This window comes from Gekko japonicus, unplaced genomic scaffold (assembly GCF_001447785.1).
Source record: "Gekko japonicus isolate JY-2015 unplaced genomic scaffold, Gekko_japonicus_V1.1 scaffold623, whole genome shotgun sequence".
NCBI lineage: Eukaryota > Metazoa > Chordata > Lepidosauria > Squamata > Gekkonidae > Gekko > Gekko japonicus.
Genome location: NW_015174293.1, coordinates 195,063 through 221,130, shown reverse-complemented (window position 1 = coordinate 221,130; position 26,068 = coordinate 195,063). Strand labels below are relative to the sequence as shown.

General features: G+C 50.0%; 1 protein-coding gene across 3 annotated transcripts; it reads right to left on the bottom strand.

The window, feature by feature from the left end:
• Positions 1–2,994: 2,994 nt before the first annotated feature.
• On the bottom strand, positions 2,995–25,783 carry RAMP1 (receptor (G protein-coupled) activity modifying protein 1). Of its 3 annotated transcripts, XM_015424061.1 has the most exons (5): positions 24,415–24,498; positions 21,397–21,603; positions 21,025–21,112; positions 10,735–10,873; positions 2,995–5,110 (listed from the first exon to the last, which is right to left on the bottom strand). In XM_015424061.1, the coding sequence occupies exons 3-5, from the start codon at positions 21,044–21,046 to the stop codon at positions 4,855–4,857; spliced, it is 417 nt and encodes a 138-aa protein (XP_015279547.1). In that variant the 5' UTR covers positions 21,047–21,112; positions 21,397–21,603; positions 24,415–24,498; the 3' UTR covers positions 2,995–4,854. The 3 variants fall into 3 exon arrangements, with proteins under 3 accessions (XP_015279547.1, XP_015279549.1, XP_015279548.1); XM_015424063.1 differs by lacking the exons at positions 21,025–21,112; positions 21,397–21,603; positions 24,415–24,498 and adding exons at positions 25,151–25,329; positions 25,711–25,783; XM_015424062.1 differs by lacking the exons at positions 21,025–21,112; positions 21,397–21,603; positions 24,415–24,498 and adding exons at positions 25,151–25,329; positions 25,453–25,539.
• Positions 25,784–26,068: the final 285 nt, after the last annotated feature.

The window sequence follows — 26,068 nt, the reverse complement described above, 5'->3', positions numbered from 1 at the left end:
TCCGCCGTCGCTCCGTCTTGGTATATAACTCCTTTGCTTCAGGACAGCTGGGGTTCGTCGAGGGTCGCCACCCCCGCTGGCCTCCCCCCAGAAGCTTCCCTTGCCTCACTCTTCGTCTCTAGAAGAGTTTGAAACGTTTGTAATTGTTTAAAGGAGTTAAAGTCCTGGGAGAGCGGTGTATGCTCGACCTCCCTCGTTGAGACCGGATCCGGAAGTTGTGGAGTCTTGTGAACAGAAGTTCTACTTGGTGAGCTCCTGGCATTAAAGTTGTGAGCGAGCCATTTGGCTACTGCATAAATCAGTTTGCTCTGGAGCCCTCCTCCCTGAGCGAAGGCAGAAACGTGTGAGCCGGAGGCTAAAAAACTGAGCTAGCTCACACTAACTCGGCTTAGAGGGAACTGGTCACAGACCCTGGTGGGTTGGAAGGCTGCTGGGGGGGGGGGCGAGGAGAGAATCGCCCCTCTGACAGAAGAGGAAGTGGGGAGTGGTTTTGTCTCCTTCCCCCTCCCTAGTGTCACCTACCAGTTGTTACTCCACGTGGGACGTAAAACCCCGGGGGGGGGGTGTCATAAGGAAAGCAGGAAAGGCTGGTGATCCTCGCTCTGGATCCACCCCGCGGTATAAAATACCAGAACCTGCACACAACTGGAAAGCCATAAATGCAGGTTTAAACAAACCCTTAGATCCCCACTTGTGCCGTGGAAGGCCACGGGGTGACCTTGGGCCAGTCCATCTCAGCCCAGGCTCCCTCACAGGGGTGGTGGTGGTGGTTGTGAGGATCAAATGGAGAAGAGAACGATGCAAGCTGCTTTGGGTCCCCATTGGAGAAAAAGGCACGTTGTAAATGAATTAAGTAAAGCAATATGCTCTAGACCTACTGGGGAAACGAAAACCAGCAAGTCTGAGTCCTGATGGCATATATACTGGAGAGTCCTTAGGAAATCAAATGTGGCACTGTCATCCTGTTTGACCACTGTATGCAACTTGTCACCAAAATCAGGCCTATTGTACCACAGAACTGGAGAGTAGCAGACGTTCCACCACTTTTTAAAAGGGGATGCATAGGGGAACCAGGAAATTACAGGCCACTTAGCCTAATGTCTTTCGTGGACAATTAGTAGACACTCTAATCATTATTATTATGAGGCAGATAGAGGAACAAAACCTGCCGAGGGAACATCAGCATGGCTTTTGCAAAGGAGAGTCTTGCTACACCGACCTTTTGGAGTTTTTCGAAAAAGTGGATGAGTGTGTAGGTCATGGTGACCCAGGAGACATTATATACTTGGGATGTCAAAAGGCTTTGGATAAGAGACATCACCAAAGGGTCGTAAGCTTAGCTGTCACGGGGTAAGAGGATGGGCTTATAGATTAAAAATTGGCTAAACGAGAGAAAGCAGAGTGCCCCCAGGATAAATGGTCAGTTCTCTCAACAGAGGGAAGCAAACGGTGGAGTCCCACAAGGATCAGTATTTTTTTTGGGGGGGTGCTATTTAAGTTGTTCATAAATGATCAGGAACGGAGGGTGAGTGGTGCAGAGACCAAGTCTGAGGAACGGAGGGTGAGCTGCGCAGAGACCAAGTCTGAGGAACGGAGGGTGAGCAGCACAGAGACCAAGTCTGAGGAACAGAGGGCGAGTGGTGCAGAGACCAAGTCTGAGGAACGGAGGGTGAGCGGTGCAGAGACCAAGTCTGAGGAATGGAGGGCGAGCAGTGCAGAGACCAAGTCTGAGGAACAGAGGGTGAGCAGCGCAGAGACCAAGTCTGAGGAACGGAGGGCGAGCAGCACAGAGACCACGTCTAAGGAACGGAGGGCGAGTGGTGCAGAGACCAAGTCTGAGGAACGGAGGGTGAGCGATGCAGAGGCCAAGTCTGAGGAACGGAGGGCGAGTGGTGCAGAGGCCAAGTCTGAGGAACGGAGGGTGAGCGGTGCAGAGACCAAGTCTGAGGAACGGAGGGCGAGTGGGTGCAGAGGCCAAGTCTGAGGAACGGAGGGTGAGCGGTGCAGAGACCAAGTCTGAGGAACGGAGGGTGAGCGGTGCAGAGGCCAAGTCTGAGGAACGGAGGGCGAGTGGGTGCAAAGCCCAAGTCTGAGGAACGGAGGGTGAGCGGTGCAGAGGCCAAGTCTGAGGAACGGAGGGGGAGCGGGGCAGAGGCCAAGTCTGAGGAACGGAGGGGGAGGGGTGCAGAGACCAAGTCTGAGGAACGGAGGGCGAGTGGGTGCAGAGGCCAAGTCTGAGGAACGGAGGGCGAGTGGTGCAGAGGCCAAGTCTGAGGAACGGAGGGGGAGCGGTGCAGAGGCCAAGTCTGAGGAACGGAGGGTGAGCGGTGCAGAGGCTGCACCATCCAGTTACTCAGGATGTTAGAAACAGGCTGAGTGGGCAACAATGCTGCAAATGAATTTATTTATTCATTTATTTATTCCTTCGATTTATAGACCGCTCACCCCCTAAGGGCTCTGAGCGGTTTTGCATATACAATTTATTACAATCTCTTCCTAGGGCCACACATATACAATTGAGGGGGAAATGACTAACCTAACAGGCACCCATAGCGGAGTCTTCGTTGTTATAGTCTCTTTTTGCGGGAGGTCTTTTCAATCCGGCGACGTCGTCTCTTTCTGGCACAGGTCTTCCTCTGGTTGTCGCGGCTTCTCCTGGGTATGGGCCATAGTGCATGTCAGCGCATGCTCCCGCAGCCGGCGTCTGTTCGATTGGCTCCGGCCTACCGCGTCATTCTGCCTCCGCACTCTGCCGACCCAGTCTCCGCTCGGTTGATCGCCTCGCCACTGCCGCCATGTTCTCTGCTGCCGCTGCCGTTACTCCGCTGCTCATGCTGCCGCCACGCCACGCCATCGCAAAGGGAAGGACGGGTGCCCCCCGCTCTAAGAGCAGGTACCCATTTGTCTACTTGCCCATACGGGCTTTCGAGCCGCTGGGTGGGCGGGAACTGACACCTGGACCGGGAGCTCACCCCGGCCACAGTGGGGCTCGAACAGCTGACGCTGTTTGGCCAGATGGAATGCAGGCTTCATTTACTGCCTGCGCCACCGCTCCCTGTAGATAAGCATACAGTGATGCCCATCGGAACAAAAAAAGCCTGACTTTAAATAATCACTACCGGGCTGAACTGGCTTGGACTGAGAGGGGGGAAAAGACCTTAGGTTCTAGTGGACGGCTCAACAGAGATGCCATGATGATTTTGCAGAAACAGAGTCTCACAAGCCCTCCCTTGTTCCTTCCAATTAGATCCCTGGGAGGTCAGGGGAAACCCTGGGGGAGGGGTGTGTGTCGCAAACTGGGTAAGCACCAGCTGCCACCCACCGTGACTCTTAGAGGAGTGTCTCCTGCCAGACTGGGCCACACCGTATTTGCAACCCCACTTGCAGCCAGCTATCACAACCTCGCCCTTTACGGCTGTCTGTCGTGCCTCCCTGCTGACCCTCCCCAGCACCACAGGCCAGATACCGAGACCAGACAGACATGGCGTTTTCCCAGAGATCAGACAGAAGAGCATCTAGCAGGTGAGGAAGTTTAATAAAGGAATAAAAGAAGCCACGCGTTCCACTCAAGCAACACAGGCTTAGCAAGTGAACAAGGGTGTGAGAACACACAGGTTTCTGTCCCTACACCAGGGACCCCCTAAATTATGTTGAGTTTTAGGACAGGCAACATTTACTCAAAGTTACAGCACGTTAGGAGTTCATCGTTATGTTGGATCTCTAGGTTTGGACTCCACCCACTCTATTGTGCCATATGCTCTGTGAACCGTAATGGGAGTCCCTTGGTGAAAGGCTGGGCCATTGTGGCTGCTGCATGGCCAGAGAGCTGCCCAAATCCGGGTGGGGGTGGGGAGAGTCTCCCAGATGTCTAAAGGTTTTTATAACCTCCCGCACCCCACCTCCCCACACGGGGGCACACATGAGATGGCCCTTTCGGTCTCAAATGAAGAGCTTCCTTCCCTCTCTTTAGTCTTCCAAGCTTTATGGCTCTCCGTGTGACTCTCTTGCTAGGAATAGGAGAGCAAGCCATTAGCACACCTAAGAGCTTGAATGCTCTGTGCTGCTGGGAACTCAGCAACTCCCTCTCGCTAACCTCCCTCCCTTCTGACAGCTGTCACTCAGCGGTAGGGCTCTTGTCCAAGGACACACAGAAGTAATAGTAACTGAAACATTGGGGTGAATTCTTGGGTGGGTGGCATTTCTCCACAGGTGTCATAAACTTGATTATACCCTGCCTTGTGTTGCTTTGCATTCTAACCATTGCCCAGCTGGTAGTGGACCTCATCTGGAACTGAAAAATATAATCCCATCTTTTTACCCTTATTTTTTAAAATCACCTTAATGTCCTGTCATTTGCACCACAGCAAAGCTGTTGGAGGCTGTGTCCAAATATCCTGCAATATTCTTCCATAAATTACCTGACCCAAAGAAAAAATCAGAATCAAGAAGCAAATGTGTAAGGTGTAGGAGGCGAATGCCAGAGATAACCCAAAGGCAAAGTAAATGTGAGGCGCTTTAGAGAGGAGACAACAGTACAGACATGCCCTTAATTATACCAAATCACAAATGGTTCAGCTATTAAGAGCATGGACACATTTCCTAGTTCTAACAGATCTAGTTGCAGCACTTTTCTCTCAGTGGCAGAACGATTTTCCCTAGGGAACAATGTTTAGAAATATTACTTTTAAAACTCTGTGTTCCAGTGCAAGAACAGCAAACTGTTCTTCACTACAGTTTGCTTCAGGTCCAACATGAATGAACCAGAGTTCCCTTAATGTGAGATCTGGAGACTTCCAAGTCCCTCTTCATCAGCAGCAAGAGATCTTGCAGTGCGCTTCCAGGGACGGAAGAGGTTCAGACGATGCCTTCACTGCGCTTACTGCGCCACACCACCACTGCTGTCATGAGAAGCGTGACAAAGATTGGGACCACAATGAAGGGGCACAGAACGGTGTTGGGGGGGTCGTGCAAAGACCTCCCTGAGACAGGGCAGCTTTTGAAGTAGTGCTGGTGAATTCCTATGAAGAACTCATCCACTAGCTTGTTTGGCCAGTAGCAATCCAGTTTTGTAGCTATCAGGAAGGTACAGTTGATAAGTTCCCCGTACCAACTGAAAAAAGAGAAAAAGGATGTGCGTTAGAACACCAACTGACACATCACACATTACAAAGTTCTGGAACTGCCACCAAGAGGACATTCAGTAAACCTGCACTCAATTACAGCTCCCTGATGAACTGGCATGGCCCTTTCCACGTGCACACTTAACAGCTGAAATATAATGAGGGGGCCACTTGGCAAAACAAACAAAACCCCCCAGAGTGTTCTTTAAAGTTCTGAGCACCCAAAACACAACCTATGCCACAGAACAGTTTGTCTTCAGCTTCCCTAACAATTTACACTGATTAGACATGTATTCTACTCATTTACCTTTATTTATTTGATTTCTAGCCCACCCTCCCCTGCACAGCAAGGCTCAGGGCGAGTTACAACAAGTAGATACAAATATAAACAGCAAATATTAATCTAAGTATAAAACACTCTCTAAAACAGTATACATGACCTGCCTTTCTCACGAAGATGCACAGCAGATTAAACAGTATAAAATAAATCCATCAAACAGCACGACAATCAGTGCAATAGGACCAGGATCACAGAAGTTAGGGGAAGTATCAGGAGTGATACGCCAAATGGAATTGCAGAACGAGGACACAACACACAGCGCAGACGGAGAGTGCGAACCACGCACAGCGAGCAGCAGAGGCTACACAGCCCCTCCGGGTGCCTTTGTCAACGCTCCTCCCTCAGCCTAACCCTACAAGCCCTGCTTCCTTCGCAGAAGTGCCCTCCTGAACAATTCCGCTTTACACAGTTTGAGGAATCACAAAAGTAGAGGGCGGGGGGGGGGTCTTCCTGGCCTCTTCAGCCGGGCTATTCCACAAAGGGGAGGGCACAACAGAGAATGCGTGTGTCTAATATTTCTGTTGGCCTTACCTATTTGCAGAGTGGCACCTTCAGAAGGTGAAATAGGAAATGTTTTTACCTGTTGTATCAGTGGTGGAAAGAGTCATTAAGTCACATCTGACTTATCGTGACCCCTCATGGGGTTTTTCAAGGCAAAAGGGGCGTTCAGAGGTGGTTTGTCACTGCCAGCCTCTGTGTAGCAACCCTGGGCTTCCTGGGTGGTCTCCCATTCAGATACTAACAAGGGGTGACCTAAGTCAACTGGGCTTTGAGAAGGAGCAGGAGAGCGAGCTGCAGCTGGAGTGGTGTTATTTGCCTTTCCTTAACTGCTGAGAACTAGCTGAGGTTACTGTGTGGGAGGACAGGGTCGGAGGGTGTGTATAGCCTGTGGGAGAGTGGTGCCTGTTTGATAAAGTACTGTTTCTTTTTTCCCCAAAAAACAATTTATTAGGATATATTATTAAGTCAAATACAAATTACATTAATAATTGTTATACATCCTTTTTTTCTATCCCTCTCCCCCCCCCTGGCTTCCCACAGTGCTCCAAACCTCCAGCCCATTACTTAAATTTTCTTCTATTTTCCCATCTTTTAGTCATCATCTACCGGTAACATATCTTTCACTTATTGTTTTCTTATAGTTATCTATTCTCTAACAACACCCACTTTTCAATAGTTGTCAAAGCAAATTAAATTGTCCTTTACATCCCAATACTTCTCTAAATAGTCTTTAAAATCTTTCCAGTCTGCATAGAATTCTTCTGCTTCCAAATTTCCTTGTCATTTTGTCCATTTCAACCATAAACAATAGTTTTTTTTATCCAGTCCCCAATTTCTGGGATCTGTCTTGTTTCCAACACTGTGCATTTGTCATTCTGGCCGTTGTAATCATATACCACATCAGCATCCTTTTCCCCACATTAACTTCTTCCATTTTAAGTCCCAACAGTAGTATTTCTGGTTCTTTCTTAAAAGTACATTTTACAATTTTTTCCATTTCTCTATGTATCTCAGCCCAGTAAGTTTTTGCTTTATCACAAGTCCAGAGTAAGTGCTGTTTCTGTTTGTCTCTTTTGCCTGAGTTGTAACTGATTGTAGCTTTTAGCTGTTTTGCCAGGGCTGACTGCTGGCTCCGCCCTCTGCTGGATGAGTCTTGAATTGTATAAACTCCTCCTTGCCCGAGGCGCAAGCCTTTGATGCAAGCTGAAGGACTCTAGCCCTGTGGCTCTTGGCTTGGGGACCCTGAAGGAAGCTGAGTAGCTCTTACATCCTATATGTGTTAAGTTTTTTTGCTTCTGCAAACCTTTTTTTAAAATTTGTTTTTAATTTTTAATTAACATTTTATTGTTTTAAACTGATAAGCATTACACATTAAAAAGCCAATAAAATACAATTCAGCAGTGAAAGCAAGTAATAAGGAACAATTTCTGCAAACTTTTCACCAGTAGTTGTGTGAGGCAGTGTGGCAGGGGAGTTATCAGGGAAGTGCAAGATAAATGGAACTAATTCTGCAATGAATTGCAGCAGCATGGCTGGTGAGGGAGCTGAGGCAGTGACGTGCAAAGTCTGTGGCATGCTCGTATTCTTACCTGAGGGTAACAGCAATTACACTTGCAGTAAGTGTAAAATGGTAGCCCTACTGGAGGAGAAGATACGGGAACTTGAGGCACACTTGTACACCCTCCAGTTTATAAGGGAAGGTAAAGATTTCATGGACAGAATGCATGAAGCACTCCTGAGAGGGCAGGAGGAGGAGGAGGGAAAAGGTATCCTCAGCAAATGGAGGAGGTTTTTGAGCGTCACCCACAGGAGCAGGAAAATCAGGAGACATTCTGAGCCTCTGTTGCTAAGCAGTCGGTTCCTGGATCTCCCCATAAATATTGATTCTGGACCACTAAAACAAGGGCTACTCTCCTAGCATCTCCAAAGCATGAAGGAAATTTCTCAGGCCCCCATGGATGACAGGACTCGAGCTTCTGCTCCCCAATATAGGAGAAGGTGTGTGTTGGTAACTGGAGATCTCCTACTGAGAGGGGTAGAAGCTAAAGTGTGCTGACTGGACTTGTCATCTCGAGTGGTATGCTGTCTATTGGGTGCATGCACCCAGGATGTGACAGAAACGGTAGGAAGACTCAAGCCCACAGATTATTTCTTGCTCATCCATGGGGGAACAAATGATACTGCCCAACACAGCCCAGAACATATTAAAAGAGACTATGTGGCTGTGGGTGAAAACCTGAAGGACCTGGGAGCACAGGTAGAGTTTATGTCAGTTCTTCTTGTCGAAGACTGTGGCTTAGGAAGGGAAAGAGGAATACTGCAAATCAATGACTGGCTACGTAGATGGTGTCATCAGGAAAGATTTGGATTTTTGGACCATGGTTTATGCTTTCGATATGAAGCTCTTCTATTGAGAGATGGTTTGGACCTTATGAGGGTGGGGAAAATGTGTTTGGTAAGAGCCTTGCAAACCTAATAAGGAGGGCTTTAAACTAAATCCTATGGGGGAACGAGACAAACATGCAAAGCCCAGTATGATGCCAATAACTGGAGATAAGAACACTAAAGTTTTGCGGGGAGTGGCACACATGCTCAGTAACATTACCTTTGCAGGTAAGTACAGAAATGAAAACCTCAGGGCACATAAACCATGGAGTCCAATGTTTCCAAACTAATGCCCAGAGTAAGGGAAACAAGCAGGAGGAACTTGATTCCTAATACAGGAAGGGGACTATGAGCTAATAGGCATTACTGAAACTTGGTGGGATGACACTCACAACTGGAGTATTAAGATTGAAGGCTACAGCTTGTTTAAAAGGGGAATCTGGTGGTGGTGGTGGGAAATTTTAAACTGAAAGAAACAGTCTGAAAAAATGTCCAAGGTTCTTTTTTCCCTTGCCTGCGATCCGCAGTGGAAAGCGACTTGTGCCTGGGACACAGCTGCTCTTTGTGAGGCCACGGGGAGAGAGAGCTATTCTTAGCACGGCAGCCCAGGGAGGCCTCCAGAACCGCTTACTCTTCCTAGATTACACATTTTTATTCAGGGAGGCTTTTAAAAACAGTACAGCTGAAGGACTGAACAGAGCTTGATTTTAAAAGGAGGTATTCCTGCTCCTGATTCTAAACTGTGATTTATGCACTTTAAGCCTTTCTGTTTTCCTCTCAAAGAGGCAGCTCAGTGGCAATGAACATCCAGTTCTACATCACAAAAAACCCTCAATAATACAAAAACAAATATTAACCGACTGTGTTGACTCTACTGACCCCCTGTTCCTTACACCAGGAACCAAGGGCAGAAGGCGAGGCAGACGGGCGTTGTTTTCTGGCGGCTGGGCGTGTTGACAGGGACCCTGGCTGAGTTGGCGGAGGTGCTCCTGGGTGCGGCGTCCCCTCCAGGTCCGCTCAGAGACTTTAACTGGTACCAAGATAGCTTGGCTATTATTGGCAGCCAGGCGGAACGTGCCTATTGCTGCCATTCTGCAGTCACTCCACTGGCTGCCCATCCGCTCCTGAGCTCCACTCCAGGTGCTCAGCATCACATACAAAGCTTGGCCCATCATCCCTGCAGGGCCGCCTCTCCCTCCTTATCCTCGGCCTTGAAAGCTCCACTCACCTGAGCAGGGCCTTCGGCAGGTTATCACCCTGCAAATGGGCAAAATCAACAACTGCCTGTACACACACACACACCCCTCCTCCTCTGCTTGCGGCCCCTCTGCCTCGTGGAATGGCCTGCCTCTGAAGCGGGCAGGAAGGCTCATGCCCGCCTGGCTTTCCACAAGCGATGAAAACCTGAATGATTCAGGAGGACGTTTTTACACAGGCAACAGGGCTGCAATGTAACAAAATGATTCAGAAAGATGCTTCGGTTAAAGAGTCAGGGACTGTCGCCTCTAGCATGGTAGACGGCACATACTGCCTGGTGCTGTTACTAGGATCCTACTACGTAATTTCTGAATCATTTAATGAAATAAATGCTGATGCTTTTCTTCGGGTGTCTGCTTGGTTCCAGACTTCTCCGATCCGAATCCCAAGGCAGGATTTACTGGATGCCCCAAGTCGACTGTATCGACTTACCTTGAGCCTTGGGGGAGAAAGGTGGTCTATGAGCAACATGGCAAAAGTAACAAACAGAACACTCTAACTTCAAAGGCATACTGATGGGAGTCTGAACCGGCCAAGACGGCAAAAGGCGGAGAGATTCCGGGCCTGTGGCGGACCGCTCAAGGCAAACGTTGACTCCGCATGGGGCCAACTCCACGATGGGACTTACTAAGAAAGGAATGAAAACAGAGCAGTCAATATATTCTGAAGCCCCCGTACAGATGGATGGTGTGGCCTCATGCGGAACGCTGCACATAATTCTGGTCATTTTATCTCTAAAAACATATTGCAGAACGGGGGAAAGTGCAGAAGAGGCCAAAACAGTTTTCCTACAGGGAAAGACTAAAGAGACCGCATAAAGTCCCTGCAGCGCCATGCACAGAAATCACCGTGAGTCTGCTTATTGTATGGTATCTCAGGCTGGAAGCCGGGCTTATCGAGCAGAACTTGACGGGAGGGAGGGAGGTCAGCCAGGATCAGAGGAGGCAGCACCTGCTGAGTGGGAGCCGTGCGGTTGCTTGAGTCACCCGCCGGCAACCTGAAGGACTGCGGCTCTGAGAGAAAGCTCCCAGGTGACCCAAAGGGGCCAGCCCGCGCCATCATTTGCACACCTGAGTCCCCACCCCCTCCGGCTCCCCGTGGAGAAAAGAGTGCTGGCGATCCGACACTCACCCAAAGGTCTTCTCCCAGTCACACCACAGCGTCTGCCTGAGAGTTCCCATGTCAGATTTAAACCTGCTGAAGCAGAACTCCTGGACGAAGTGGCCATAGGCGGCTTCGTGGCACCCGGTGACCACCATCCTGTCCGGGGCTGAAACGGGGAGAGAAGGACAGAGATAAGCAACAGGGCTGCTTGGCTCACCACTGCATACCTTTTGAAAGGAAGTGTTACACACTCACTTCCTCTCCCCTGACACCTGCAAGTGTCGCCCCCACGCTCACGGAAGGAGGCACAAGCGTGTTTGAGCCATCCGGGAAGGGGGGGGATAATGAATTATTTATTTATTCAATTTATTTATTTATTCAATTTACACCCTGCCCTCCCCGCAAGGGCTCAGGGCGGCTTACATTAGCTGGAACATAGGTACCAATAAAATTCACATAAAATAATTTGAAACAGTTCAAATACAATTATGGTACAGTTACAATAAAATCATAAAATCCTAAAGTGCTGGCGGTAGTTCATACATTACTTGACGTGGCATGTAAAAGAATACCTACAAATAGTCAGTTTGCCCACTCGGTGCTCTCCCTAAATCACACGGTGGCAAAGGCCAAATATTAAGACCAGGGTCAGGATCTGAAGCCGCGCTTGTTGGTGGTAGTCGTGCAGGCGGCTCCTTAGTTAAAAGCCTGGTGGAAGAGCTTCGTCTTGCAGGCCCTGCGGAACTGTAAAAGTTCCTGCAGGGCCGTGATCTTTTCTGGGAGCTCATTCCACCAATAGGGAGCCACCACTGAAAAGGCCCTGGCCTTGGTAGTAGCGAGCCTAGTATCCTTGGAGCCCGGGTGAGTCGATTTTGATACTGGAAAAGGTTGAAAATTAAGACTGCAGCATGAAGGGTGGTAAGTATTACACAGCACAGAACAAACAGCGTGTGGCAAAGACAACAAATACCTTTTGCAGAGCAAAGTGCAAAGTGCCTTTACTACTTTTTTACCTAAAACATTTGTGAAGACCCACCTTTCTCCCAGGTACCTGGTAGCCAAGGCAGGGGACAGATTAAAAATGCATATAAATCACAGAGGACTTAACCCAGAGAACTATCAATGCCCAGCAGAAATCTTGCAAGCACCGTCCAAAAGATAGAATTGTTAGGCACACAGAGGAACAAAGCCTGCTGAGGGAAAATCAACATGGCTTCTGCCTCACCAGCCTTTTTTAGTTCTTTGAGAAAGTGAACTAGCATGTAGACAGCGGTGACCCAGTAGACATTCTATACCTGGACTTTCAAAAGGCTTTTGACCAGGTGCCTCACCAAAGACTCCTGAGTCAACTTAGCAGTCATGGGATAAGAAGATAGCTTATGGATTGAAAACTGACTATATGACAGGAAGCAGAGAGTAGGCATCAATGGACAGTCCTCACAATGGAGGGACGTCAGCAGTGGTGTCCCAGAGGGATCAGTATTGAAGCTGGCACTACTTATTAAGAACACAAGAGAAGCCAATGTTGGATCAGGCCAATGGCCCATCCAGTCCAACACTCTGTGTCACACAGTGGCCAGAAATACCAGGTGCCATCAGGAGGTCCAGCAGTGGGGCCAGGACATTAGAAGCCCTCCCACTGTTGACCCCCCCCCAAGCACCAAGATGACAGAGCATCCCTTGCCCCAGACAGAGACTTCCTACCTCTACCTTCTGGCTAATAGCCACTGGTGGACTTCTGCTCTTGACATAAGAGAAGCCAATGTTGGATCATGCCAGTGGCCCATCCAGTCCAACCCTCTGTGTCACAGAGTGGCCAGAAATACCAGGGGCCATCAGGAGGTCCACCGGTGGGGCCAGGACATTAGAAGCCCTCCCACTGTTGACCCCCCCCCAAGCACCAAGAAGACAGAGCATCACTTGCCCCAGAGCCCCTATCTATACCTTGTGGCTAATAGCCACTGATGGACCTCTGCTCCATATGCTTATCTAATTCCCTTTTGAAGCCGTCCATGCTTGTAGCCGCCACCACTTCCTGTGGCAGTGAATTCCATGTGTGAATCACTCTTTGGGTGAAGAAGGACTTCCTTTTAGCCTTTCTAACCCGACCGCTCAGCAATTTCATGGAGTGCCCACGAGTTCTTGTATTGTGAGAAAGGGAGAAAAGTACCTCTTTCCGGTCTCACCATTGATTTATATAGGGGCATTATTATATTGGCTGATCTGTTTTCAATACCCTTCCTAATAATCCCCAGCATAGCATTGGCCTTCTTTATTGCAGTCACACACTGTCTCGACATTTTCAGTGAGTTATCTACTACAACTCCAAGATCTCTCTCTTGATCTGTCTCTGCCAGTTCAGACCCCATCAATGTGTATTTATATTTAGGATTTTTGGCTCCAATGTGCATCACCTTGCACTTGGCCACATTGAACCCCATTTGCCATGTTGACGCCCACTCGCCCATCCTTGACAGATCCCTTTGGAGTGCCTCACAATCCTCACTGGTTTTCACCACCTTGAACAACTTTGTATCATCCGCAAATTTAGCCACTTCACTGCTTACTCCCATCTCCAAATCATTAATGAACAAGTTAAAAAGCAGTGGACCAAGTACTGATCCCTGTGGTACCCCACTGCTTACCCCCCTCCACTGGGAGAACTGCCCATTTATACTCACTCTCTGTTTTCTATTAATTAGCCAGTTTTTGATCCATAAAAGGACTTGTCCTTTTATCCCATGATTTTTGAGCTTGCTTAGGAGCCTTTGATGAGGAACTTTATCAAAAGCTTTCTGGAAGTCAAGGTAAATAATATCTATTGGATCCCCCTTGTCCACATGTTTGTTCACCCCCTCAAAGAACACTAACAGGTTAGTGAGACAAGATCTTCCCTTACAGAAACCGTGCTGAGTCTGCCTCAATAGGTTTTGTTCATCTATGTGCCTACTAATTCTTTCCTTAATAATGGTTTCCACCAATTTACCCGGTATCGACGTCAGACTGACTGGCCTGTAATTTCCCGGATCTCCTCTGGAACCCTTTCTAAAGATGGAAGTGACATTAGCTACCTTCCAATCCTCAGGAACGAAGGCAGATTTTAAGGAAAGATTACATATCTTTGTCAGGAGATCCAGAAGTTCACATTTGAGTTCTTTCAGAACTCTCGGATGTATGCCATCTGGGCCTGGTGATTTTTCAGTTTTTAAGTTGTCTATCAGTTTTAGGACCTCCTCTCTCGTCACCTCAATCTGACTCAGGTCTTTCAACACCCCTCCCAAACTCAGCGGTTCTGGAGTGGGCGAGCACCTCTCATCTTCCACAGTGAAGACGGAGGCAAAAAATGCATTCAGCTTCTCAGCCATTTCCCCATCATCCTTCAGTACTCCTTTTACCCCTTGGTCATCCAAGGGCCCCACTGCCTCCCTGGCTGGTTTCCTGCTTCTAATTCATAAACGAGCCGGGGTTCGTAGTAGTACAGGGAAGTGGCCAGGTTTGCAGCTGACACAAAATGATTTAGGATGGTGAAGGCCAAGGCTGACTGTGGAGAGCTGATAGAATCACAGAGTTGGAAGAGGCCATACAGAGCTCCAAGAGGATCTCCACAAACTGGAGAACTCTATGCATAACATTGTCAAATTCCATTCAATCCTGAAGGTGGTTTCTGACAGGGGGTCTCAATTTGTGACTACATTCTTGGGTGAATTGCTGAGGTCCCTTGGAGTTGAATGGGCCCTCAGAGACAGACGGACAGACCAAATGGGTTAATCAGACCCTGGAGAAATTCTTGTGTTGCTTCACTAATTTTCAACAGGATGACTGGACAGAGTTACTCCCGTACACAGAATATTGTTACAACAACGTAGTACATTCGTCCACAGGGGTCTCCCCTTTTCAAGCAGTGCATGGCTATGAAGGCTCGCCCCTTCCCTGGTTGCCCACAGACACTCCGGGGGAGGGGGGCGTAGATGACTGGTGGCGCCGGGTTAAGGATGCCTGGCCGCTCCTACAACAGACTTTGAACAAAGCCAAGGCAGCCTATAAAGCCCAGGCTGACCGTAAACGTCTCCCAGCTTAGGAGGTGTACGTTGGGGACAAGGTGTATGTCTCCACTAAGAACTTGACTCTTACAACCTAGCTGTAAATAGGGTTGGAAATTCATAGGTCCTTTTGCTGTATGTCACTGTTGAACTGGACCTTCCTAAGACATTTAAACATGTTCATCCTGTGTTTCACTTTTCTCTCCTCAGGAAAGATTTGGGGTTGAACCTCAGGCGCCCAGCCCGGGCCCAACCCCACCCCCCCCAGACTGGTGGATGGTCAACTGCATTTTGAAGTTGCCCAGATCTTGGATTCTCGCTTTAAGCATAACTGCTTGTATTATCTGGCTGAATGGGTTGATTTTGCTCCTGACCACAGGGAATGGGTTAAAGCTTCTGACATGCAGGCCCCTTGCTTGGTCCACCTCTTCCACTCTTGCTTCCCCGACAAGCCGGGGTCCGCCATGGGTTTGTTTTTCTTTTCTTCCCTGTCTCTGGAATGTGCGGTGCTCTACAGCTGTGTTTCACTTCTGCTCCTTATCTGCCCCGTTTCGGCGGGAAGCCTCTGTTCCCCCAGCTCACCCCTGAACCGTTACTTATTGGCTTTTAGGTGTCAGGGGGTATTGTATGAACCCACTAGAATTCATGAATAAATTTATTTATTTATTTATTAGATTTATATCCCGCCCTCCCCCGTGGGGCTCAGGGCGGCTAACAAGCAATAAATATCGCAACAATATAACAAAGTTCTCAATATTAGAAACAAAAAATATGCATTTTAAAACCATTCCAACTATATAGACACTTCACATCCAAAAAGCTCCAAAAAAGGCTCCGAAAAGATGGTGACAGTCCTCACTAAGGGTTCCCTCGGAGGATCCCTTCGGTCTTCGATGTTTTTTACGCAGTCCTTCGGACGGACCAGACATTTAAGGTGTTCAAGGATCCAGTGCTTCTGATGTTTCCGTCCCAGGGCCACTTCCGCCCCCCTAGATGATGGCATATGAGGGGGGCGGAGGGCGGCGGCCCCTACTTGAAAGCCTGGTGGAAGAACTCCGTCTTGCAGGCTCTGCGGAACTGCATCAGGTCCCGCAGGGCCCGGATCTCCCCCGGGAGCTTTCAAAGGGGACTTAGGCAGATTCATGGAGGATATGTCCACCAGTGGCTGCTAGTCATGATGACAGAGGGGAATCTCCACATTCAGAGGCACTAATCCTCTGAATCCCAAAGCCAGGAAGCAATATCAAGGGATGGCCTCTATGTCCTGTTGTTGGACCTCCAAAGGAAGTGGTTAGGCACTGGGTGAGACAGGACACTGGACTAGATAGACCACTGGTCTGATCCAGCAGGGCTTTTTATATTTTATGGGGGAAGAGGCCGGTATTTGGGGTTTTTGGGAAAAAATAAACTTATGTGGTTTTAATTTCTAATGTTTTAATCATTACCTTGAGCCAAGAGGAAAAGCAGAATATAAATATATCAATACATTTGATCTCAAACGCTTCCAAGAGTTGTTGTCGTTCAATTGCACAGTCGAGTCTGACTCCTCGCAACCCCGTGGACCACATCACGCCTGGCCCCCCAAGAGTAGCAGGTATCAGAAGTGGCCTAGATTTCCAGGATGCCCAGCATGGAGGCATCTCCCTTATCGAGCTGTGTGCAGAGACTGCCTCCCCAGGCCACCACCATTTTTGTCTCAAAGCCAAGGCTGAGGCTTGACTGAAATTGGGCAAACGCAGATGCATCAGCTTCAGCCGCTGTGTGCTCAGTCTTTCCCCGAAAGAGCGAGAGAGACTGGCCTATAATTAGCTAACACTTGGGTATCCAGGGGTCGGCTTTTTCAAGGTCATATCACCACTTCCTTAAGCACTTTAGGGAAAATTCCCTCCACCGGTGTGAACTTCACTGTCCTCCATCATATCCCCTGCAAGAATTCAGAAGCCATGATGGGGAAAGGGTTCAAACTACTGGCAGGAGCTCTTACAGAACCCAGAACACACTTCCCTGAGATAAGACTGAAGTGCTTCTCGGACTCTGCAGGGCCAGCAACACTCAACCTCGGCCTGGTTCTCAATACCATCTACACACAATATCAGGGCCAACGGTATTCTGCACCAGCAATCTAGCAAAGGAGGAAGGCTCATGAAGAATGACAGCTAGAAACAAAGAGGGTGCAGGAAAAGGAGGAAGTGTAACCACTTGTATAACAACAGCCATGTCTCCTTCAGTTGGAAGCAGAAGGAAATGGACATATTTCCAAGGCTGCACATGTACGCGCAATAGACGAACGTACCGTTTGCTAATCATTAACAGCACTCTTGACCTGGGCACAGAATGTTGGCAGCTTTGTACTTCCTCTAGAGATATCCAGGGTATAAAAACAGCCCATGAAATCCAAGACGACACATGACTGTCGCACACAAGCCCAAATAGATCAACAGCTGGCAAAAACCAAGAGATTAGCATCTTCCGTCTGAAGATATAAATATATCTCCCCCAATGTATTCACTGCAGGTGCACTAAAATCAGAATGTTTCTTCTAACTAAGAGAAAGTAACAGAGGCTGGCGTGGCAGACAGTCTAACCCTGAATCTGTTTAGTGGAAAGCCGTTGCCACCAAGTTCCTGCCACCAGGGTCCCTTCCCCCCCAGCACAGCACCCGGAGAGAAAGCTGGAGCAGGCACAGGGCGCTGAGACGGCCTTCTTTGATTGCCGCCACAGGAGGAGATGAGCAACCAAACTGGGAGATCCTGCACTCATTCCTCCACTGACTGTATGAGCTAAAACCTAGACAGTGTCAGGTAGTCCCGCCATGTTTTTTTTTCCCTTTTCTTCCCTGTCTCTGGAATGTGTGGTTCACTTCTGCTCTTTATCTGCCTGTTGGCCTTGAGCGCTCATCATTTCGGCGCGAATCCTCCCGCTCACCCCTGAACCGTTGCAGTGTGCTCCGCACTAATTACTTATTGGCTTTTAGGTGTCGGGGGTATTGTATGAACCCACTATAATTACTATTGCCATTTTGTATGCCTTATTCCTGACTCAAAGAGTCTTAAGTCAACTTCACCTTGCTCTGATCAATAAAGCTGAACCTGTTTAAGGACCTGCTGTTGATGCTGAGTTATTGAAGTACCTGACAGAGAGTCAGGAATCCATCTCTCCTCTACCCATATCGTTGCCAAAATGAATGGTGAAGAAGAGGATTAACGGACACCTAAGGAACCCGCTGTACTGATGACTACTGCACCTGTCACCACAGTCACACTGGTCACCACCACACTGGTCACCACAGTTCCTTTGACGATGATGCCCCTGCAGGTCCCAGTATCTCTGGGGCTGGGAGTGACAGAAGGGCTCCTCCGTCAGAGATAGAGGGGACCCTTGGGGTTCAAGTGGTCCACGTTCAATATGACCGCTCAAGAGTCCTGGATGCTGACTCCCGGACCAGTAAGAGGAAGCCGTTACGAGTACCAACCAGCCCACGAGACAGGGGAACGTATTCGCCACAAAGAGGAAAAGAAGGGTTGGGAGGAACGCCTCACCTGAATGGAGCAAGCCCAGGACCGGCTGCTTCAGGTGGTGGAAGACGCCCTGATAGGAATTCCAGGCATGGTAGCACAGTTGGTGCAAGCCGAGATGCGCCTGCAACAGCAGCAGCAGCGGCAGGTACCAGTTTCGCTGCCGCGCTGCCCCCCCCCCCCCCCCCCCCGAACCAACCAGTGCCAGGTCTGGCTCCAGCAGGTCCTGCTCCAGGACCTAGGATGCCAGATATTCTACCGAAGGGGTTATTCGATGCCAAGTTTGATGGTACCCCGGAGAAACTGGCCTTTTTTGTGGTGCAGGTGGAGAAGTCCATCCAGACGTGGGGCCATCTGTTCCCTACTGATGCCCGAAGAGTGGACTACACGGTGGGACAACTCGGGGGGGGGGGCATGGATTGGTATGTGGATCTGCACAATGCCAGGGGTCCCGAACTACAGGAAGTAGCTGCGTTCATATGGGCCCTCAGAACTAAGTATGAAGACCCAATGGAAAGTGAGCGCACCCAGAACTACTAGCACACTTTGAAGCAAGGCAGGCGCACGGTTTGAGAGTCCACTGAAGAGTTCGAGAGGTATGCAGCCAAAGTGCATGGGTGGCTGGATGGGGTGCTTGCGGAGCAATACCGGGTGGGGCTCCACCCCGAAATCCATGAAATCATATTGCGGAGCGTGCGCCCCGTCTCCTCCAACGCATGGGCGTGAGAGGCTGCTGATGCAGAGGCCCGGCTCCAGATGATCAAGATAGATGGGCCTGCCCAGGCACCCCAGATAGGGTCCACAGGAGTGAAGCCGAAGGTCCCAAAACTGAAGGAAGCACCCAAGAGATGTGCATGAAGCAAGGGCTGTACCTCCATTGCAGAGAGGCCAGGCATTTTGCTGCCGATTGCCCTGGGGCCATGGGAGCGTCTACTCCGGGGACCGCGAAAACCAAAGTACAACGGGCCCTCTAGTTTGGAGTAGCAGAGGAGAGTTCCTGCTCCGCCACCAGTGAGGAGGAAGAGCCGGCGGGAAAAGGGTGGGACCAGTGTTCCCTGTAAGCGGAGTTAGTGTGAGCTAGCTCACAGTTTTTTAGCCTCTGGTTCACACATTTTTGTCTTCGCTCAGGAAAGATGGCTCCAGAGCAAACTAATTTATGCAGTAGCAAAATCGCTCACTCATAACTTTAATGCCAGTAGCTCACAAAGTAGAATTTTTGCTCACAAGACTCCACAGCTTAGAGGAAGCATTGGCCGGGACCTGCTGTAAGTGGTGCTGAGCAGCAGGTCCAACATCCCCCCGCGCCACGTATGGTGAGCAATTACCCCCCCCCCCATTTTTTGTTACTATGACTGATGAATCAAGACTTGGGCACTCATGTACACGTGAGAGCCCTTATTGACTCAGGTGCGCCAGAGACTTGATAAACCCCTCACTGGTAACGGGGTTGGGAGCCCCGGTGGAAAAGTTGTCGGACCCCATAGTGTTCACGCAGATGGATGGTTCTTCCATTAAAGAGCCATGTAAATACCATTGCGAATGGGAGCGGGGGACCACTGGGAGCATTGTCCATTTTTTATCACCCCTGCTGCGAGATTCCTGTTGGTGCTGGGGAGCCCCTGGTTACACGACCATGACCCATATATATCTTGTGGAACGAAGGGAAGATGTGTTTCATCTCCCCCAAGTGTCAGAGCCATGGCTGGGACCCCACTTGGGGTCCTACTCCTCCTGATGAGCCGGTATGGGCGGGTCTGGCAACGAAGGAGCTACGGGCTGTTCCCCCAGCTTATCAAGACTTGGCCAGGGTGTTTGAGGAGGAGGCGGCTGATGAGTTGCCCCTGCATCGCAACATGGACTGTGCCACTGAGCTACTGCCTGGGCAAAAGTTACTGAAGGGTAAGCTCTACGCCATGAGCCCCACAGAGAAAGAGGAGCTGAGGTGGTTTATTGAAAAAAACGTAGCCCGAGGTTTTATACACCCCGCCTCCTCCCCGTTTGCCGCTCCCATTTTATTCCAGAAAAGGGACGGGGGTCTCCGCCTTTGCATGGATTACAGAGGTCTGAATGCCGTCTCGACCACGAATGATTACCCCCTCCCCCTAATAAAGGATCTTTTGGCTGAGGCGGCAAAAGGAAAAATCCTTTCCAAACTGGATCTGAGGGATGCGTACTTCCGGGTGCGCATAACGGAGGGGGATGAATATAAGACTGCTTTCAATACCCCGCTGGGGCTGTTTGAATATTGAGTCATGCCGTTCTGTTTTCAGGGGGGCCCTGGGGTGTTCATGAACCTTATCAATGGAAGTGTTGCACAAGCACCTGTTCAGGGGGGCCCTTGTTTACTTGGATGACATCTTATTGTACTCCCCAGATGAACAATCCCACATTAAGCTGGTGAGGGAAGTACTTCAGACTTTGTACAAACATAAGCTGTTTGCTAAGCTGTTCAAATGCGAATTCCACAAGGAGGAAATAGACTTTCTGGGTTACTGCATATCCCCTAGGGGTTTGGAAATGGACCCGGCCAAAGTGTGGGATGTCCTGGGGTGGGAAGCCCCTCGCACGCGGAGGCAACTCCAATCCTTCCTCGGTTTTTCAAATTTTTACTGAAATTTTATAGCAAATTTTGCCCAGGTCAGCCCCCCCCCCGACTTGCTCAAAACTAAGGGGAAGGGACTGGATAGCACCAAACCCAGTGTGCGGCTACCGTGGACCTCCAAATGTCAGGCCGCCTTTGAGAATCTTAAATTGTTGTTCACCTCTGATCCGGTGTTGGCCCATCCGGATGAAAACAAAAAGTTCGTTGTGCAGGTGGACGTGTTGGATGTGGTCATGGGAGGGGCTATCCTGCAAGAGGGGAAGAATGGTAAACTGTACCTGTTAGCTTATGTTTCGCCGAAGTTTAATGCCACTGAACGCAATTGGGCTGTTTGGGACAAGGAGGCTGGAACCATCCAGCTCACCCTGTCTACTTGGAGGGGGTGAGGGTGCTGTTTGAGGTTTGGACTGATCATAAAAACCTCGAAGTCCTCCGCATGCCCCATAACCTTAATGCCAAACAGCTGAGGTGGGCTAATTTCTTTCTTTCCAATTCACGCTTCACTACTTCCCAGGAAAGGCAAACTCCGTACCTGACGCCCCTTTTGCGCCTCCCACAACACGACAGTCAAAGGGAGGGAGTGGTAGACTCGATGTTTACTCCCACCCAACTGGGTGTGGCAGTTGTCACACGTAGTATGGCGAAAGCGGAAATGGATGTAGGAGGGAGGGACTGGTCCACTGAATTTGCCTCCACCTTTTCTGACTCTGATCACTCGGAAATTGAGTTGGACAGGGGTCTGGAACAGAGGCAAGATGGCTGTTGGTATAAAGACAATCGCCTCTTCGTACCCAAGACCTTGTGCAGCCAGGTGTTGGCAGCAGTTCATGGATCTAAACCGGCGGGTCATCTTGGCTATCTAAAGACATTGCATCTTTTACAAAGGCAGTTCTGGTGAGTGCGCATGCGAAAAGACATTTCCTTGTACGTACAGTCCTGCTCCACTTGCCTCATGTGCAAACCCCGCCCGGGTAAGCCTCCAGGACTATTGCAACCTCTGCTGACTCCTACCCGGCCGTGAGAAGTCGGTATCTATGGACTTCATCACAAATTTGCCTCCTAGTGGGGGGAAGGCAACTATTTGGGTGGTTGTTTATATGTTTTCTAAGCAAGAACATTTTTTCCCTCTGAAGCAACTGCCTACTGCCAAACGACTGGCCAAATTGTTTATGCATAACATTGTCAAATTCCATTCAATCCTGAAGGTGGTTTCTGACAGGGGGTCTCAATTTGTGACTACATTCTTGGGTGAATTGCTGAGGTCCCTTGGAGTTGAATGGGCCCTCAGAGACAGACGGACAGACCAAATGGGTTAATCAGACCCTGGAGAAATTCTTGTGTTGCTTCACTAATTTTCAACAGGATGACTGGACAGAGTTACTCCCGTACACAGAATATTGTTACAACAACGTAGTACATTCGTCCACAGGGGTCTCCCCTTTTCAAGCAGTGCATGGCTATGAAGGCTCGCCCCTTCCCTGGTTGCCCACAGACACTCCGGGGGAGGGGGGCGTAGATGACTGGTGGCGCCGGGTTAAGGATGCCTGGCCGCTCCTACAACAGACTTTGAACAAAGCCAAGGCAGCCTATAAAGCCCAGGCTGACCGTAAACGTCTCCCAGCTTAGGAGGTGTACGTTGGGGACAAGGTGTATGTCTCCACTAAGAACTTGACTCTTACAACCTAGCTGTAAATAGGGTTGGAAATTCATAGGTCCTTTTGCTGTATGTCACTGTTGAACTGGACCTTCCTAAGACATTTAAACATGTTCATCCTGTGTTTCACTTTTCTCTCCTCAGGAAAGATTTGGGGTTGAACCTCAGGCGCCCAGCCCGGGCCCAACCCCACCCCCCCCAGACTGGTGGATGGTCAACTGCATTTTGAAGTTGCCCAGATCTTGGATTCTCGCTTTAAGCATAACTGCTTGTATTATCTGGCTGAATGGGTTGATTTTGCTCCTGACCACAGGGAATGGGTTAAAGCTTCTGACATGCAGGCCCCTTGCTTGGTCCACCTCTTCCACTCTTGCTTCCCCGACAAGCCGGGGTCCGCCATGGGTTTGTTTTTCTTTTCTTCCCTGTCTCTGGAATGTGCGGTGCTCTACAGCTGTGTTTCACTTCTGCTCCTTATCTGCCCCGTTTCGGCGGGAAGCCTCTGTTCCCCCAGCTCACCCCTGAACCGTTACTTATTGGCTTTTAGGTGTCAGGGGGTATTGTATGAACCCACTAGAATTACTATTGCCATTTTGTATGCCTCATTCCTGACTCAGAGACTCTAAGTAGAGTTCATCTTGCTCTGATCAATAAAGCTGAACTTGTTTAAGGACCTGCTGTTGATGCTGAGTTATTGAAGTACCTGACAGTCAGAAACAGATGGAGAAAGAAGAAGAGGAGATTGGATTTGTACCCCGCCCTTCACTCGGAGTCTCAGAGCAGCTTACAAACTCCTTTGCCTTCCCCTCCCCCAACAGACACCCTGTGAGGCAGATGGGGCTGAGAGAGGTCTTTCAAGAACAGCTCTCTCAAAAACAGCTCTGATATAACTATGGCTTGCTCAAGGTCATCCAGCAGCTGCTCACGGAGGAGTGGGGAATCAAACCCAGTTCTCCCAGATTAGAGTCCACGCACTTAACCACTACACTTAACCACTACACCAAACTGGCCAGGCAGAGATGGAAAGGTGGGGTGAGTGGCAAATCTGCACAAAGTCCCAGGAACTCCACCCCTCTGGCACCTTATTTCAATTTTCTTTTCAACAGGAAAGCTGAGGATTCCAGATAATTTTTTAAAAATCATCCTGGGAAATATCTGCTATTTCCCCCAACATTTGGGGTCATTGGCATCCGCTGACAAGGCAGCAAGCGGTGCCAGGAAGCCGACCTGCAGGCCACGCAGGGTCAGCCATTCCTTTAGCTCTGCAAGTCCCAGAAGGTGTGCCGAAAACTAACAGAGGAAAACAGAGGCAGGAGCTGCAGTGCCCAGGTGACTGTTACCTGTCCACCACCGGCTCTCACACCTGAATGGGGGTTCAGGGGGGATGTTCAGCCCATGTGGCACAGAAACAAAATCTCACTTGACTGCACCCAGACGACACTATTACCTGTCCAGCTCCTATACTGAAGTACAAAGCCATCACGTTATGTTATAAAAGGAAATTGTTAGCCAGCAAAGTTCATTCAACAACTTCACCTATTTTCTCAGTTCAAAAGAGGATAAATGGGCAACGCAAGAAATGTGAACCTTTCATAACACACAATTAAATTAAGCTCACTACTTTTCCAAGAGCAACATAAATTGGACATTTCTCTTTTGATCAGAGCGCTCAGGCTGTATTCTGGGGTAACAATATGGGGCCAACTAGTCTTCTTTCTCCCCCTTCTTTGCTGGAACTACCCCCAAGTAACATCCCACTGGTTTTTCCCCGATAACAGTGTTGGTATTCTGCTTTTCTGCCAATGTGTTTGGAGGCCACTCCCCCCCACCACTGTAGCTCGAGAATTAGGAGAGTACACCGTCACACACACACACACACACACGTACAGCCCTGCTTACCTGCCTCGCTATCTGCTGGCCCAGACGACGCTGTGTTTCATTAGCATGTTTGTCCAGGAATGGCCGGCTCTGGAGGAAGTGGGATTTGCACCCTAGTCAAGTGGTCGAGAAGCCTGCCGGAGGGAGACTTCGCTGGGAGGTGGGGAGGAGAAGGTCTCTGGCAGGAAGCCTCATTATGACAAAATCAAAAACGACAACTAACCACTGGCTTGAATTTTGACATGAGCCACTAGCACTAGTCATCTGGAACAACCAGGGCTTTTTTTGTAGAAAAAGCCCAGCAGGAACTCATTAGCATAATAGGCCACACCCAACAGCAGAAACCCATTAGCATATTAGGCCACACCCCCAACAGCACAGCTCATTCGCCTATTAGGCCACACTCCATGCCTTCTCTTGGCTTGCCTGGGCGCCCCGATCCTTCCAGGGCCCCCCCCGGCCCCCTCACCTCGAAGTCGCCGGGGTGTGTGTGTGTGTGTGTGTGTGTGTCGCTCTCCAGGCCTTCCCCTCTGTAGCCAGGCACACGCAGCGGTTTTGGCCGTAGTGGGCGTGGCCAACTCTGAAGCCAGCCGGAACTCCGTTCCTGTGCGTTCCTGCCCAGAAGTAGCCCTGGGAACAACCATGAGTAAGCCAAGCCAAGCCAAGCCGCTGGTGCAGAGTCCCCGGGCAATACCAGGCGAAGGAAACATCACCAGGGCAGGTCATTCAGACAGAGCACGGGATGAATCCCGCCTACCTGGGACCAGTCTGGCGCGAGGCAGAGGAGCGCTTGGAATCAGGGCAGGTCTTGGGCCCGGGGGGGGAGGGGCATGGGATCCCCTGGGAGGAGCCTGGCCCGTCAGCTGCCCTCTGGCCCACAGTCCTGAGGGCTCCCAGGGCAAACGGCCGTCTGCGCAAACGACTGTGTCACAGCAACTGCAGACAGGATCCAGCGGAGACAAACAATTACTGTCTGTAATCAGCTATTACATCTTTGTAAACCTGCCCCAAATCTTTCATCCAAAGCTAGACCGGACAGCCCTCCCCACCAGCACTCACATCGCCCCGCGTCTTTCCTGCTGGCCACAGCAGCCTGTGCACAGAGAAGCGGGCGCTGCGTTTAACAAGGGTCCTGACGTGACCGCGCAAGCAGATACTTAGAGCCGCCAAGATTTTCTTTAGCAGCAGGAACTCTCCTGCATCCCGGCCACCAGCCCCTCGTCACTAAGGAAGAGACAAACTCCCCTCGCTCCTCTGCCACCAGTGTGGACTCCTTGTGGCTGCTTCAGAGGCCGGCCTGCTCTCGGCCTGACTCACAGGCCCCTCACGCTGGGTCCTCTGGATCCATCCACATCACTGTCACATGGCTCATGGCCTGAACTGGTCCTCCTGGGAGGCTATTCTTGGCTTGACCACACTGTTGTCTTAGACGGGCACCCTGCTCGTGGAGGTGAAAGAGACACGGCCGCTGGCCGAGAAGCAAAAGACCAGGCCCAAGAGCATCTCTGGCTTCAGGCAAGGACACGGAAATCCCAGGTGCTCCAGCTGTGGAGGGAGATTTCAGGGGATTCAACGAGATGATGAGTGACCCCCCGGAGGACTGGCAACAATGCCCGCTGGCACCGCGGCCCCTGATTCAGCCACCCCCCACTTGGGCCCAGCTGGCCGGTGCGCT

Excerpts from the sequence above, each read along its gene's own strand:
- RAMP1 (XM_015424061.1), bottom strand. The coding sequence starts at position 21,046 with ATGGGCCAACACCGGATCAGAG. Across the intron at positions 10,874-21,024 it reads GGGCCAACACCGGATCAGAG|CCCCGGACAGGATGGTGGTC; the intron begins GTGAACAACAAT and ends TCCCCGTTTCAG. Across the intron at positions 5,111-10,734 it reads GACTGGGAGAAGACCTTTGG|TTGGTACGGGGAACTTATCA; the intron begins GTGAGTGTCGGA and ends CTCTTTTTTCAG.